The sequence below is a fragment of the Ornithodoros turicata genome, chromosome 2, assembly GCF_037126465.1.
Source record: "Ornithodoros turicata isolate Travis chromosome 2, ASM3712646v1, whole genome shotgun sequence".
NCBI classification, from domain to species: Eukaryota; Metazoa; Arthropoda; class Arachnida; order Ixodida; family Argasidae; genus Ornithodoros; species Ornithodoros turicata.
In genome coordinates this window covers 101,593,024-101,608,280 of record NC_088202.1, presented here as the reverse complement: position 1 = coordinate 101,608,280, position 15,257 = coordinate 101,593,024, and the positions used below count along the sequence as shown (strand labels likewise).

The following is a 15,257-nucleotide window of genomic DNA, read 5'->3' as shown; positions in this document are numbered from 1 at the left end:
GCCAGGTGGGTGAACCTTATCAAGCTCTTATCCAGAAATTTTAATCGGCAGTGTGTTTCCCGGATTGCGAGACTGCCTGGAGTCTAGAGAGAGTCTCCAATGACTGGTTCGCGGAGGTAGTGGATGCATTTAGCTGTAGGGAGAAGCGAGGGGGCAAAGCATGGCAGCAGGGGGATACGCTTCTTATCGCTGACGTAACAGATAGGGCGTAGATGAAGCCGCTAGGTAGGCCACTGGAAGGTAGGTTTCCCCAAAAAGGTAAATAACATATTGTTACAGTTAATTACCACCTAAACGAACAGTGCCATAACATACCATTATACTACCGTAATTTCAGCCGCAGGCGGTGGACAAGGCGCAACACAAGCATATGGAGCTGGCGCTGGCGCCGGTCTGGGCGCTCAGTACGGAGGCGCTGGGGCTGCTGGAAGCTACGCCGCACCCTCTTCCTTGGGAGCTCAAGGAGGCTACGCAGGAGCCGCTAGCGCAAGTTATGCTGGGCTAGGATCTCAGGGTGGCTACGACGGAGGTCTCGGCGGCAGGGGCGGTGCTGCTCTGGTTTCAGGGTGAGAAGTCTTTGCACAACGATTGCTCGTCAGGCAGCCACTAAATTTTACTAAGGGTGAAGTGCATTTAGATATCCTCTGTATTCAACGAAACCTAGTCGTGCACATATTAACAGAAAACGAAAGCCACACGTAAGGATATAAAGCCTACGTTACGGTAGAAAGACACCAGATATACAAGAAGGCAGGGGTGGTCTAACGTGTAAATATGTATATGACGGCGGCACAGGCACGGTAAAGGTGACGTAGGTGACACATGACGACACAGCATGTTGTATCCCAATGTTGTGAGTGAGCGAAGACATCCGAATATAAACGTCAAGAACAATATGGGGAGGCTACCTACGCATCCACAGTACGGGAGCAGGGCTAAAGACTGCGATATAGGAATCGAATGTTTATTGAAGCGCTCGAACTAACACCAAATCTGAGAATGAAAAACTGTTATAAACAAGTAGTACGCTTTACGATCTCTATTCTCAATACCTGGAAAGAACAAAGAAGGAACAAATAATGCGAACGCTTGATTTTACAATATCCGTTGTTCCAGAGGTATATGTTAGTTCTAAACGGACGGCAGTTCTAGAGTGATTGAGGCGTCCAGCTTCACCCCGAGTGCAATGCATGTCTTACTCTAGAAGTGTAACGCAAGGCCTGAAGATCAAGAATTCAATTGTCATTGCATTTGTACATGTAGCATGTGCTTCTTGTCTACACTCTTAAAAATGAACTTCACCACATAGCACGCTCCTCACCAACCATTATCTCGAATGATATAGTTATCTGCCCTGATTTGTTGAAAACGGGATGCGTACGCTTTTTTTGTGACACTTATGCTGTTCATAATTGTCACAAAAAAGGCGTACGCCTCCCGTTCTCAACAAATCAGCGCAGATAACGATATCATTCGAGATAATGGTTGGCTAGGAGCATGCTATGCGGTGAAGTTCATTTTTAAGAGTGTAGTAAAGTACATTCGCTCAAATTCTGTCTGAAGTTGAAGCAACATTTTGGGTTGCTTGGCATTGAGACTAGTCATGTGTTTTCTTGTACGCCGCGGATTTGTTGTCGCTTTCTTGATATATGTGAAATGGAAGACACGTGGCGATTACCTAAAAGTGATATTGCTGTGCCTGAGAGTAAAATATATCCCAGGTAGCCTTCACAGCATGACAATGACGGCATTGATCGCTATATAGGGCTGGAGGAGGCTATGGCGGAGCTGGTCTCGCAGGCCTTGGTGCCGCTGGAGCTGGTGGATACGGTGGTTCTCAAGGCGGTTATTCTGGTGCTGGATTTGGACAAGGCGGTTTTGGAGGCCAAGCTGCTTTTGGACAAGGTGGAAGTTACGGTCAGGGTGGTGCACAAGGAGGCTACTAGACACGTAGTCATCAGCCGTCCACGCCGATGACATAAGTTGTACAAATGTTGTAAATAGTTGTGTGCGTGTGGAATTTTTTACGTCGTCATGATGGCCACGTACGAGGGTCAAGCGCGAGAAAAACGCATTTTGTTAGAATTGAACGTGCGGGAGACACTGATGTGGTCCACAAGACAATTTGTAATAAGATTTACGGACTCACCAGATGGAAAATACACAACTGCAGCGGTAAGGAGACGTGACTACAATGCACACAGGGCTCCGCCTATCACATTGTTTTGATTGTAAAATTGTTAAAAGAACCTTAGGAAGAAATATTAATTTGCCAGGCCAAGATTTTTCCGCCCTGTTCAATATGTATAGGCTTGTGATTTCCTTACAGAACAAACGCTCCTAACGTGTATTTTACTTAGTGCATCTCAAGAACCAGTATTATTTCATTTTTCTCGTTTGCTTGCACATTTTTCGAATTTCCAAATCAAGAGAAACTAAACTTGAACAAGGTATCAGATCATAACCTGCAGTATCTAATCCAAGCATTGCAGTATCCAAGGATAACCTGTAAGGTGCCAAACGTAAGCAGTGAAGACCCCTCGATTCCGGTCTGTGATCGCACAGAGAAATACAGGTATAATACGCCAAGGAAATAAATATACAATATTTAAAAAAAAACGTCAAGGAAATAGACATACAATATTAAAAAAAAACAAAAAAAAAACACGTAATAGGTGATGTCCTGGTTATGTGAAAATGCATTACACTGTAGTTCCGGTACATGCTATGCAGCATGTCTTCAAACAAATAAAATGTATCATAAAAAAAGGCAAGTTTATGTGTCTACTCCTCCTACTGGGATGTGAACAGCGCAGCGCTGGACCCAGACTTTCACATTGTCCTAGTAATATTTCATCCCGTTCTCGGGACTTGCGTTTCCACGTCTCAGGCGTTATGACAAACCCCAAATACCATAAGGTCAGATTGCTTGCCCCAGCGCATAGCAGTTAGTATTTAAAATCGTACAGCACCAACAATAGATTTCGCTCGTGATTTCTTTGAATTGAATATTAGACCACTGTCCCAAACGACGCCCAAATATCGCGGCGCGTCAACATAAACCAACCACAAATGAGCAACAGCAGCTTCTACAATGGTGACAACATGGCGGCAGAAGTATAATATCAGTCTGTTATTGCAGACTGGGAATTGCAGACTCAAATTGGCACGGTAGCATTGAGGGGTAGCTGCTTAAGTATTAAAGGCCAAGGATTAAAGGCAAAGTCGTCTGGTGATCTGGGAAATATGCCGTGGAGTGACGTAATATTCAGAACGCAATGTTTGGTGCTGTTCATCCTCATTCATTTTTGAGACGATTGGTGACGTATTCCTAGTTATTTCACCTCTCTGGATATAGAAATTATCTTAGCTTGTCGCAATCGCTTGTTATATGATGCCGTTCCTTTTGCTGCTTCTGGTTTGTTTAGTGCTTGTAGAACATTGTGCTTGTGTCGTTCAAATCTCCACCTACGATATTACACGTTTTGATGTAGAGTTTACGTCTTTCCTATCGTATGTGGATGAAACGTTTCGACGTCACGGTTATGTGTAAAATTTGACTAATTCTAATTCTTAGTTCATACCAATTAAACTCATGCGAATTATTTTATAATTGTGGTAATTTCAGCCAACTGCTATTGCATTTAATTTTTAATTTAACTAATAATGTAACGTTTCGGCGTTACGGAACATAGAAACAGAAAATCTGCATTGTGGTCCCAACGCTCTGAAACACCCTCGATCAGCAAGCAACGACCGTTCACGTCGTGTGCGAGAGGTTCCTCAGTTGGTGGTTTATTAACACAATTAACATTACGAATGTCACGCGAGTGAATTCTACGCCCAAGACCTTGCGGATCTCTCCAAAGATATATAGGCCATCACTCCAGACTTTTTACTCGCTTTCCTTATACGAGGGTGGTTCCATAAGTTTCCGACCCAACCAACCTTTAGTAGTCATAGGGACGAAACAAGTGCATCACTTTTCGACATAGTCACCCTTAACTTCGATGCACTTTTGACACCTTTCATCCAGCATTCTTATACCCTTGAAAAAATAGTCCGCAGTTTTGTCCGCAAAATGCTGGAAAACTGCTTCTTGCACATCACTATCGTTTTGAAATCTCCGTCCTCTGAGATCCCTCTTCAACATCCCTCTTATTGAGAACAGGAAGTAGTCACTCGGTGCCAAGTCTGGACTGTAGGAGGGTGGTGGATTTCTTCGAAGCCGCACTCCTTCAGTGCAGCCTTGGCAACAGAAGCCGTGTGGACAGAGGCATTGTCCTGGAGCAACCGGACACCTCGACTCAACCTGCCGCCAGCCGCCTTTCCTTGATGGCGTCTCGCAGTCGGTGCAGGAGTAAAGCATAATAAGTCGCATTTACTGTGGTGTTCCTCTCTTTGAAGTCGATGAGGAGGATCCCGTGACAATCCTAACATATTGTTGCCATTATCTTCTTTGTGGACTGTGTGACCTTGGCTTTTCTTTGGGTTGATTCTCCTGGTTTGCGCCATTCCATTGACTCCGTTTTCGAAAGGGGATCTAGTAGAGCACCATAGTCTCATCCCCTGTGACAATTGACTTCAATATTTCTTCTTCGTTCTCTTGACAGAGCTCCAAAAGTTCTTTGGCACAGACGACGCGCTGTTGCTTTTGAACTGACGAGAGAGGTCGTGGCACCCATCTCGCACTGACCTTTTTCATGTGAAGGCCCTCGCCGATGATGCGAATTTCCTTGATGCGAATTTCCATGCGGTTGTTTTGGAAAGCCCCAGCTTTTCTGACATTTCCTTTACCTTCAGACGCCTGTCGCTCAGCACTTCCTCCTCTACAAGAGACAAATTTTCTTGTGTCACCACTTCCACTGGACAACCATCGCGTGGATCATCTTCAATGGACTCTCGCCCCTGTCGAAACTGCTTAGCCAAATCTTTTACCGTTGTGTACTACGGAGAAGCTTCCCTGTACACGGTGTCCATTGGCGCTTTAATTTCTATAGGCGAAAGTCCCTCTTTTGTCAAGAATTTTATCCCAGCGCGGTACTCCATTTTTTTTCAATTTTAACTGAAGAGTGCACCCTGGCTGTTTGAAATGCCGCTGTCCAACCGGCAAAAGCATGGAGAGGGTTGAGGGTGGTGCTCCGGCCCTCCAACAGATGGCGCCACGCGTCCTTAATCGCATTTTCAAATTCTCGCGCATTTTCTACCTCGGGCCGGAAACTTATGGAACCACCCTCGTACAGTCACTTTCGATTACACTTCACCACATGGAATGACATGTTCACAGTTCCAGACGAATAGTGGCTCCATTTATTCATTGTCGTTGAAAGGTCTATATATAGGTTTGTTCAATTCCGCCGTTTCAATACGGTATAGTTTCAGTTACAAAAGATATAATTTTCAATTAATTTCAATATTCTTCTCCACATTCCTTGAGACGGAGTCAACCTGAAAAAGAATGAAATGAATTCATTCCTGTTACAACAGAATACGTGGGTTTCAAATACAGTTAACAACCACCGTTATGCTACGTCGACACATCATCATCGAAAGCCGCCCGAATGCAGGGAATTCATTCACGACTTTTACGACACACCAGCTCCGGTGGCGCAGCGGTAACGCGTGGGCTTGGAGACTGGGAGGTCCGCGGTTCGAATCCGCGGGCCGGCTGTGCCGTCTGGGGTTTTTCCTGGGTTTCCCTCAGATGTGTAATAGGCGTATGCCGGCACAGTTCCCCTGAAGTCGGCCCATGGACGCAGCTATCCTCCCCCCGAGCGGATTCCGCTCGGTCTTCCACTTCACCCTTTCCTCTCCTCCTCTCCACCACCTTTCCCTTCCCGAGAAACATGCCGCCTAATCAGGCAGGCAGACCTCTCGGGTTCCTCCCAACGACACTCCTCCTCCTCCTCCTCCTCCACTTTTACGACTTTCGCGACCCTTTTGTTCACAGTGTGCTCCGAACGCCGGGAATGCCGGCACTACTGTTAGGATAAGTGAAGATAACAGTTGCGAGGCATATATTTATTGTATTTTACACAGCGTCCTGTAAAGCGATGCCCACTGGGAGGAGCAGACGGGATGCAAGGGCGGATTTAGAGGTGGAGTCAGGATGTTCTGACCCCTTCAATATCTGTCTTCGCATAGTGTTTAATTGACCTAGATCGTGTATCTACCATGCTGACCAAGGTTGGACCACCCTGCTGGATCCGCACCTGGCCGGTTTCACGTCAGTTCAGGCAGGCAGGTCCCATCGACCTCCTGGATTTTCATTATTTTTTTATATTTAGAAGCTCATCGTACATGATGACCAACAGCGGTAAAACAAATAATTTCTACGGAATAGTTTTCGCGGAAAAAAATCGAGAAAATCCAGCCCTGAATTCGAGTCTTTCAGTTTTGCCGTGTTCGCGCGCGTATATCTCCTGAGTCTTAAAAGTTACTGCAGTGAAAGTTTTTTATGCTTTAGTATACCTACAGGCCAGCAGTCCGAGCGCAAATTTTGGCGCGCAGGAGCAACACTCTGTGATATAAAAAATGTCGAACGTGCTCTCTCGCGCAGTTTTGTCCCAACTTCGACGCGTGATTTCTCTGGCTGTAGATATTACTCACTGCCATATTTGGTATCAATTCACTCAGCTTTTAATGCTCTTTCATCTGATATATGTAATGCGCATATATCCCCTACAGGTATCTGCTGAAACAGGAAAATATTAAGGTATATTTCGAAAAAACAAGGATTTTGAGCGTCCGTTTCTCGAAAAGGCCCCTTTTTATTTCATTTATATTTTGCCAGGACATGGTCCGATGTTAGACCTTTCATTTTACGTAAAAAAATCGTGCTTCAAAAAGCGTACACTGGCGAATAGCGCGTTAAAACGCGGCCCTTGTGTGCGTGCGTACGTGTCGGAGCCCGGCTGCCGGTACCGCGGGATGGCGGGCCTCGAGTCGATGCTCCCTTTGTTTGGGCAAGGTTGTCTGGCCTTGTACCTGAGCTATTCGTCAGCAAGTTTCTCACGTCCTGCTCAAGAAATAATTCACGCATGGGAGTTAGTTATTTCCAACAAAGCATCCGAATGAAATCCTACGTTGCCATAAAGCCGTATTTCGACGGCTAGGTCAAACTCAATGGTCAGCGAAGGTAAAACCTCACTCTTTCAAGCTCCGCACACGGTGATACCAATACTGTATAAATAAATATGGAGTCAGGAGTTGCTTTTTCCAGAGTTCGCCCAAGTTCCTGCGAAGCTTGCTTTACTTCATTTTACAAGTTATGCAGAGGGCTTTTAGCACAAAACGGGTGTTCTGTGCTGAACTTGCAGCAGTACATTTCTTCTCAGAGCTAGGGAAGTGGGCGGGTTCTCGCATTTGGCATAGTAACACTAGGGACGTTCAGAGCAGAGTCATACGAGAGACGCATCTAATGCACTTCTATTTTGCTCAAAACAGCACAGTAGCCATGCCTAGCGAAATACAAGCGTGCCACTGGGGAAAACAGATTTCCATATTCACATGTGCGGTAACAGCTGCACGGAAACACACAGTTTTCGTGTTGTGAGCGAAGGCTTGTGTCACGATTCAGCACGGTCACTGTTCGCTTCCATAACTATTGAAGAATGGCTTGACGAGAATGTTCCTGTTGCAGCTAATGATTTACGTGTCAGATGGAGCTGCGAGCCATTTAAAAAATCGGCATAGGCTCTATGAGCTCTCCAAATCTACTTTTGCGAGCGCGACATGGCTGTTCAGGAACAGGCCACGACAAAAGTGCGTATGACAGATCGGTGGAATAATCAAGCACCAGCCACGACGCCTAACTTGCGTTCACTCTAGCAAGACGTCATCTTAGAGTCACAAGATATGATAACGTGCTTGGCAAAACATCTAACGCGCGTCCATTTACTCCATGTACGGGCTGAGGACGTGGCTTCTTTTCGAACACAAAAGAAAAGGGAATATGTAAACGTATACCACATCAAAGTGGCATACAAGGTTCGAATGCGTGACAAAGTAAGCATTGGAAAGTCGAGGCCGAGAAACATTCATACCTAGTACCGTGGACAGTGAATGAAGAGTGACGTTTTCATAGAAAGTGGGTGAAATCATTTGTCGCTGTCATTGCAAAATACTTCTTTTTCGCAGTCCTGTAAATATATCGACATAAGCTACCACTTTTGAGTACACAAGGTTGTCCCCTTCTTGTACGACATCACAGAAGGCCCGCCATTAGCGGTACCGGCAGCCGGGCCCCGACAGGTACGCACGCAGACTAGGGCTGCGTTTTAACGCGCTAATCGCTTGTGTACACTTTATGAAGCAGAATTTTTTTACGTAAGATGAAAGGTCTAACATCGGGCCATGTCCTGGCAAAATATAAATGAAATAAAAAGGGGCCTTTTTGAGAATCGGACGCTCAAACTCCTTGTTTTTTCGAAATATACCATAACATTTCCCTATTTCAGCAGATACCTGTAGGGGTTATATGCGCAATACATATATCAGATGAAAGAGCATTAAAAGCTCTGTGAACTGATACCAAATATGGCAGTGAGTAATATCTACAGCCAGAGAAATCACGCGTCGAAGTTGGGACAAAACTGCGCGAGAGAGCACGTTCGACATTTTTTATATCACAGAGCGTTGCTCCTGCGCGCCAAAATTTGCGCTCGGACTGCTGGCCTGTAGGTATACTAAAGCATAAAAAAATTTCACTGCAGTAACTTTTAAGACTCGGGAGATATACGCGCGCAAACACGGCAAAACTGAAACACCCGAACTCAGGGCCGGATTTTCTCGATTTTTTTCCGCGAAAACTATTCCGTAGAAATTATTTGTTTTACCGCTGTTGGTCATCATGTAGGATGAGCTTCTAAATATAAAAAAATAATGAAAATCCAGGAGGTCGATGGGACCTGCCTGCCTGAACTGACGTGAAACCGGCCACCTGCATCTACACATGTCTCCACACAGTCGACAAACATATTTTCCTTGTCTTCTCTGAACAGCTGCTGTGAGCCGGCCTTCATATTTAAGTTTATGTTTCCCTTTCATTTGCTGCCGTACAACATTTAGCGCTGCTTTGGAGCCTTCATTATAATTTTGTAGACCAGGGATTCGCATCCGTCATGTTTGTTGTCCACGACGCTGCTCCTCCTTCCCACCGTTCGCGCTCGTGGAGCGTGCTGTTTGTGCAGACTCGCGACTTTCCCGGTGCTCCCGGCAAAAGTAGCTAAGCAATTTCAGCTCTCGCGTCGTGTTCTTCGGCGCCTTCGCGACTTTCCAGGCTGTCGCGGATTGGGGTGTGGACGTGGTCTGGCATTTCCGTCGTTCGCGGCTTTCGCGGCGTTCGGTGCCGCAGTGTGGACGAAGCATTAGGCATGTAGGGAAACCGAATTTCCCGTTCGAGGATCGCGATACGTCTCTTTTGGCCTCGCGTCTTCTCGCGTGGTCTCTTTTGGCCAACGATGACAGCAAATCGCGATTTTGTCATCTACTAGAAGAGTGATCTTGTTGCGCTGGTGAAGTAGACAAGTTGCTAAGAAGGGCGCCGCTGTGCTTGCTGTCCAACACGAATAGCAGCTTCTTCTCATGTCCGCTGGAACTGTCGTCTGGAAAAGTACCCCTTCTTTCAGTAACTTTCACTTCGTTCTTAGGCACTGGAGGCCTTGTGTGTTTGTTCCATATTCTGTGTTGCAGCCTCAAAACATTAATTTCTATCGTGTTCAACATATATGCAGCTTGCATCGCCCCTGTCGTATGAATCTGTGTGTGTGGGTGAGAAAACATGTAAGAGTGAAAGTGGAATGAGTGAGATACTGGATGTGGTTTGTGCCTTCAGGTGACGCACACTTAGAAATCGTTGGGGAGGTGTGTTAGCTTAACTCAATTGGTAGAGCCCTGAACCGGTATTCGAGAAGATGTGGGTTCGAGTCCTACAGTTGGCTAGCCTTTCCAGTGAATTCCTTTTTTCATTGTCATGCGGAATGCCATCCATGTTGATTTCTTGGAGCAAGGGGCAAGATTAATGCCTAGTACATACTCCGCGTTGATAAAGGGGGCTGTGCGAAACGCAATTCCCAAGAAAAGGCCTGGTCCGGAAGGGTCATTCTTCAGGACACTGCCCGGGCTCACACGGCGAATTTGACGGTGGCAACCCCGTAGAACCCGGATTTGACGGTAGGACGTTAGGAGATCTTACCCCACGCCCCTTTCCCCTTACTCATTTAGCCCCAACCAATTGCCATTTGTTTGGGCCCCTTAAAGAGCACCTTGGAAGAAAGACGTTCCACGCAGAGGAAGCCCTCCAGAAAGATGTCCTGCAGTGACTACGACAGCATCCCACTTCTTTCTACGGCAAACGCATCAAAGATTTGCCGCAGTAACGGCAGCAGTGTGTATACGCACTGTGAATGCTATGAAAAACTGACGTAGTTTGATGCTTCATGAGTTTTCCATTGTATTTAAAGTAATAAAAGTATCGGTTACCCTTGAACGACCCTTGTAGATAAGGAGATTTATCAAGCTTTTCCGACAAATGAACGGGTCGATAACACACGTGCCCGTAAAGTGAAGCGCGTGATGATAATGTCACTAAGACTGTCCCTCTTGTGCCGCTTGCTGGCGTCACATTATCTGGGCGAAACCTGTAGATACTAGTATTTATGCGTGTGTGCAATGTGAATAAAATTGCCAGTTAAGAGTTTGCAGTTGCACTGTCGACTGTTTATGCCGGGTTTATCACATGGATCAACACCGACCACGCAGTTTCCAGACAATTTCTCAAGGCAACGGCATATTTCATTCTGCGAGGGGAAACTCGTGCACCCTAGTGCCCGTTTGAGTACCATGCTGTCACTGTTCTCCGTGTGCCTGTGAGTCACGGCTGTCTCCTTTTTTCCCTCTTCTATTTCGTTGTAGACTAACTCAGAGGATACACGCAAAGTTCTCAGCGAAGATATTCCGAAACATTGTTCTTACCACACTACCATGTAATTATAAGCAACATCCGACAAGGTAAATATAGATGGTAGCGAAGCTTGCATTGGCCACCACGTCTTCAAGGGCGGCCATGATAAAGACCGTCAGTGACATCCATCCGTTGCGGGGCAAACTACAAATTCCGTCATAATGACGTCACCTGGTAAGTCACCATTACGTATAGCGCGGGGCGGGCGCTCGCGCTGCGCGTGCGTTCCATCGCGATGTCGAGCCGCGGAATGTCAGAACCGCTGTTGAAAGCAAATCCAAGAGCAAAAACTCAAACAATTTGTAAACAGAGAAGAATCAACACGAGCGACATGCGTGCAACAAAGGACACAGGAGACCAGGTGGGGGCTTGCTTTCTTTTATCACAGGTAAATTCGCCATGCCGTTGTAAACATTATAAATACCCACATGAGACAATTGATGTTCTGAGGCTGGAACACAGTGACTTTTCAGTGACTTCCATCTTTCATCATAAATACCCACGACAGAATAATGTGCAAAATAACCAGTATGACAGTCCATGTACTGAATAAGCACGAAGGGATAATGTACAAATTCCAGCAAACACAGGTGGGGCCCAGGACCTTAATGTCCAATGCATGCTGCTATAGCTGTCCTCATGTACATCTGGAACTTTCCACATATCTCTCGTGCAAAGAAGGTGGAAGTGAACATATTTGCACTTGAAGATCACATTATATGATATTTGCATACTGTGTGGTGCTATGTCTGCATACTGTTTTTGGCACTGTAACGAATGCTATGGGGGAATAAGAAGGCACAAGTCCATTAGCTCATTTTAGAAGTCTGTGATCTTGAAGTATCTTGCAAAACAGACACAACAGTATCAGCTTCCAGCAATGACAACCTTGTTCAGTGAGTACACACCCTGCTAATGACTACTTCTACTTTGATTACAACAGCATTTTTGTATTAAAGGAATGTCAAAGCATCGACAATGTTCTGTGCTTCTTCTATTTTGTGCACATTTTGCCATGTGGTGTAGATTTGCAAGCTGCACAAGGTGCTTAGCCCTGCACATAACTGCTCCTACATACTTGCACACAACTAGTGAACTCAGCGCAAGATTCAAAATATAAAATTACGTGCTAGAGATCTATATACACAGGTATACACTTAATACGTATCAAAGAACAGGCAAACTGCTGAAGATTCGAAATAGAAAATGTATGCTAGGTATCTATGTACACAGGTGTACAAACACTAAACATATAAATAATTGGCACAGACTACTGAACTCTGCATGGCTGTCAAAATACAAATAACACAGTAAGGAGCTATGTGCAAAAGTGCACTTTGACAAATCACATGCTTCACAGGAATGAAAGAATTACAAGAGATCATGTGTAATCTAGGTTACAACTGAAAGCACTGGATAGACAACAGAACCATGCATATCCCTTTGCATGGAAAGAAAAGTTCTGGTTACATCACAACAACGTGCAGAGATTACGAACTTAGTCTCGCTGCCTGCTGCAGTGCCTTCTGATGTAACGTACTACTTCGTACTTCCTCATTCCTTTCTCGTGCAAACCAGAACAGTCGTACTCTCAGAAAAAAGTGAAATAGATCATCATACACGGATGAAAAACACAAACTCAATGTCTTTGGCACCAAGTAGGTCCAACGCTTCACACAGCTTGGACCTGACCCCTTGGGAGGTGAGGAATGTCGTTGGCTTTGAAGGCTTCCTCACACGCACCCACAAACGTCGCAAAGGCGGGAAGAGCAACCGACAGCTCCAAAGTCAGTACTGTCCACATTCTTGACACTCAAATAAAGCAATAGCTGGCTACTGTCCTGAAATGTGACATTCCCCCCGAGGAATGTCCCAAGTTGGACTTGGTGGTTTGAAATTGAAAAGACGACGATGAAGAAGAAAACGGGTATGAACAGTCACAAAGTGCGCAGTCAACGTACCGCAAACTAGTAGCTAACAACATGGACAGCGACAGGAACCGGAAGAGTACTCGGCTCTGTCTATAATCTTCCGTATTACTGGCAGACCGCGCGAATTGCTCATTGAAAACATGCATATTGTATTAGTATACAGACATTATTCGCGCCTCCGATTAACTTATTTTTGTTTACCTTCGTAGTTTGCCCCTCAACAACCACGCTCGCATGTGTATCATGAAGGGCGCAGGGTTGCTAACACAGATTTCGTATTTTTTCCCGCCTTCGCTACCATTTATATTTACCTTGCATCCGATATGTACTTGCCGAAATATCGGTTGCAAACGCGTCGTTTGCACGAAGGTCAGAGACTGGTCTGTGCTGGTCCACCGCAGTGCCGTTCTCAGCGATTGTAGCGTTAGGCTCTATTGATTCGTCGGTCCCAGTCATCGTAGTATTCATTGAAGAGCCCTGCACGGGATATTCAGTGCCTGCACCTGTTTCGCTGCAACGGAGAAGATTAGACATGATGTACGGCATGGAGCGGTTTATGAAGTGGCTGGAGTTCCGCGGGTGCACACTACCATGCTACCATGGTGGAGAAGCGCTTAGTGGTTTTGGACAGACTCATTCCAACAAGCACCCCAACTAAAGACGATTCTGCCTAATCCCAAAAATTTGGAGAGTACATTGAAATGAGTCCTACACCGCCAACATATCTGGTAGGACGTGCAACCTTGAACAACACATCAACGACACTGTCATTCAGACTATAGCAGGGATTTAATCACTACAAGTACGTTGTGCAGGGGCTCTATAATTTCCGGGCTATGTCATTTATTCAGAACGTACCACACGAAGAAGAAATTGCATCGCTCCGAAACACAACATTGTAAATGATTCACTACTCACGTCTTCCTTGCACTAATTGAATTTGTCCTAAAAAATTACGTAGACTTCAACAATGAATACATCCTACAGGCACACGGAGCAAGTATGAGCCCGACTTTAGCACCTACATATGCAAACGGAGGCACATCGCTAATCTCCATGAAAGCCGTAGGTTGAACACCCAATAAACGCTAGGGATCACTGTTTTCTACACACTAAGAGATGCAAACGCGGGACAGCCGACTGAAGGAAGACATGACTGTTCATGTGGCATGACGAATGAGAGCAGTCGCTCGTTATGGCAAGCGAAGCACATGAAGCAAGCTTAGTTTGTCCATTGCAGGAAAACTGAGAAATGTTGGACTAGGAACTCCCACTTGCAATCAGAATTATTCAAAAGTGCAGGACAATGACAAAGTCTTGCTCTCAACGTATTCTCAACGCTCACCATTCTATGCCATAGCAGTGCTTTCCTTTGGTGGTTGAACTATGTGACTCAGTGAGGCCCAGTTCCAGATCGCCTTTGCGACTTTCCAGAACAACGGCTAAAGCAACGACGGCAATGAAGACCAGGCCTACCGCGATAAGTAGAGGGGAGAGGCGGTCAATCTGCAATAAAAGCGGCATTGAAAGAAACAGTCGTCAAGATTCCGTTGTTCCATCAGGGTCCGTTTGCACAAAAATTCAGTAAAAATTCAGTTGAGCTTCGGCACCACTTGAGTGGGCGCGTGCTCAATGCACTGGGAAAAGAATTGCGTATGAGTCTGTTATTCGAAGACTTAACTTTTATGTAAACGGGCGAGATCGTGTCATTGGAGACCGATCAGACCACCAGGTCATATCAATAGTCCAGCAACTGTCTATAGTAATCGTGCATAAGACCAGCCTTTACTAATTTCTCATGGGCGTTTGGTGAGTATCTTAGAGAAATCTTCCCCGTCTAGTGCTTTTTTCCGCGCCACAATTAGAGACTTTCGTAACCACACGTCAAATCGTACCTGTCGACGACCGGCTTCTGGAGGTGAGGGAAGGTCTGACGTTTTCTCAATGTCAAGAGTGTTCGTTGGGTTCTGATGGTATACCTTTTCACGTTTTAAAACATCTTCGAATCGGAATGGCATCCTGAATACAGCAAGTACAACAGAGGAACAAATGGGAGCAGTACAAGTATGGTACAAGTATAGAAGGCAGTCACTTGTTCTTCTTCTTCTTCTTCTACTTCTTCGCGTTTCTTGATGGCGACAGGCCTAAAAGATAGAAGAGTAGAAGCCCCAGGACATCTACTGCAACACACAGGTATAGTTCAGGAGTTCCAGCGACATCTGACAACTGTAAGCGTCACGTTTGTCGTCTTAGAATATTTTATTGAAGACAATTGGTCATTCAGTGGGACAGTGTACAATCTTAATCTCATATTATGTCGTCCAACAATGCTACATGTGAAAGAACTGTACGTCAGGGCGGTG

The 15,257-nt window shown here is 45.5% G+C and overlaps 2 protein-coding genes across 4 annotated transcripts in view; one reads left to right on the top strand and one right to left on the bottom strand.

The window, feature by feature from the left end:
• Positions 1–2,761, top strand: part of LOC135383899 (uncharacterized) — a 39,336-nt gene extending 36,575 nt beyond the window's left edge. For 2 of the 3 annotated variants that reach the window (XR_010420135.1, XM_064613189.1), the window contains 2 exons: positions 338–566; positions 1,766–2,758. Coding sequence is in view for 1 of the 3 variants with exons in the window: in XM_064613189.1 (XP_064469259.1) it covers positions 338–505 (168 nt within the window). In the remaining 2 variants the exon portion in view is untranslated. Of the gene's footprint in view, positions 1–337; positions 567–1,765 lie in introns of all 3 variants that reach the window. The other variant, XR_010420134.1, reaches the window with a different exon arrangement.
• Positions 2,762–5,293: 2,532 nt separating this feature from the next.
• LOC135383896 (uncharacterized) lies at positions 5,294–14,971 on the bottom strand. The gene is made up of 4 exons (XM_064613187.1): positions 14,790–14,971; positions 14,240–14,400; positions 13,228–13,405; positions 5,294–5,448 (listed from the first exon to the last, which is right to left on the bottom strand). Exons 1-4 carry the CDS (start codon positions 14,910–14,912, stop codon positions 5,401–5,403), a joined length of 510 nt encoding a protein of 169 aa, XP_064469257.1. The 5' UTR covers positions 14,913–14,971; the 3' UTR covers positions 5,294–5,400.
• Between the last annotated feature and the right edge of the window lie 286 nt (positions 14,972–15,257).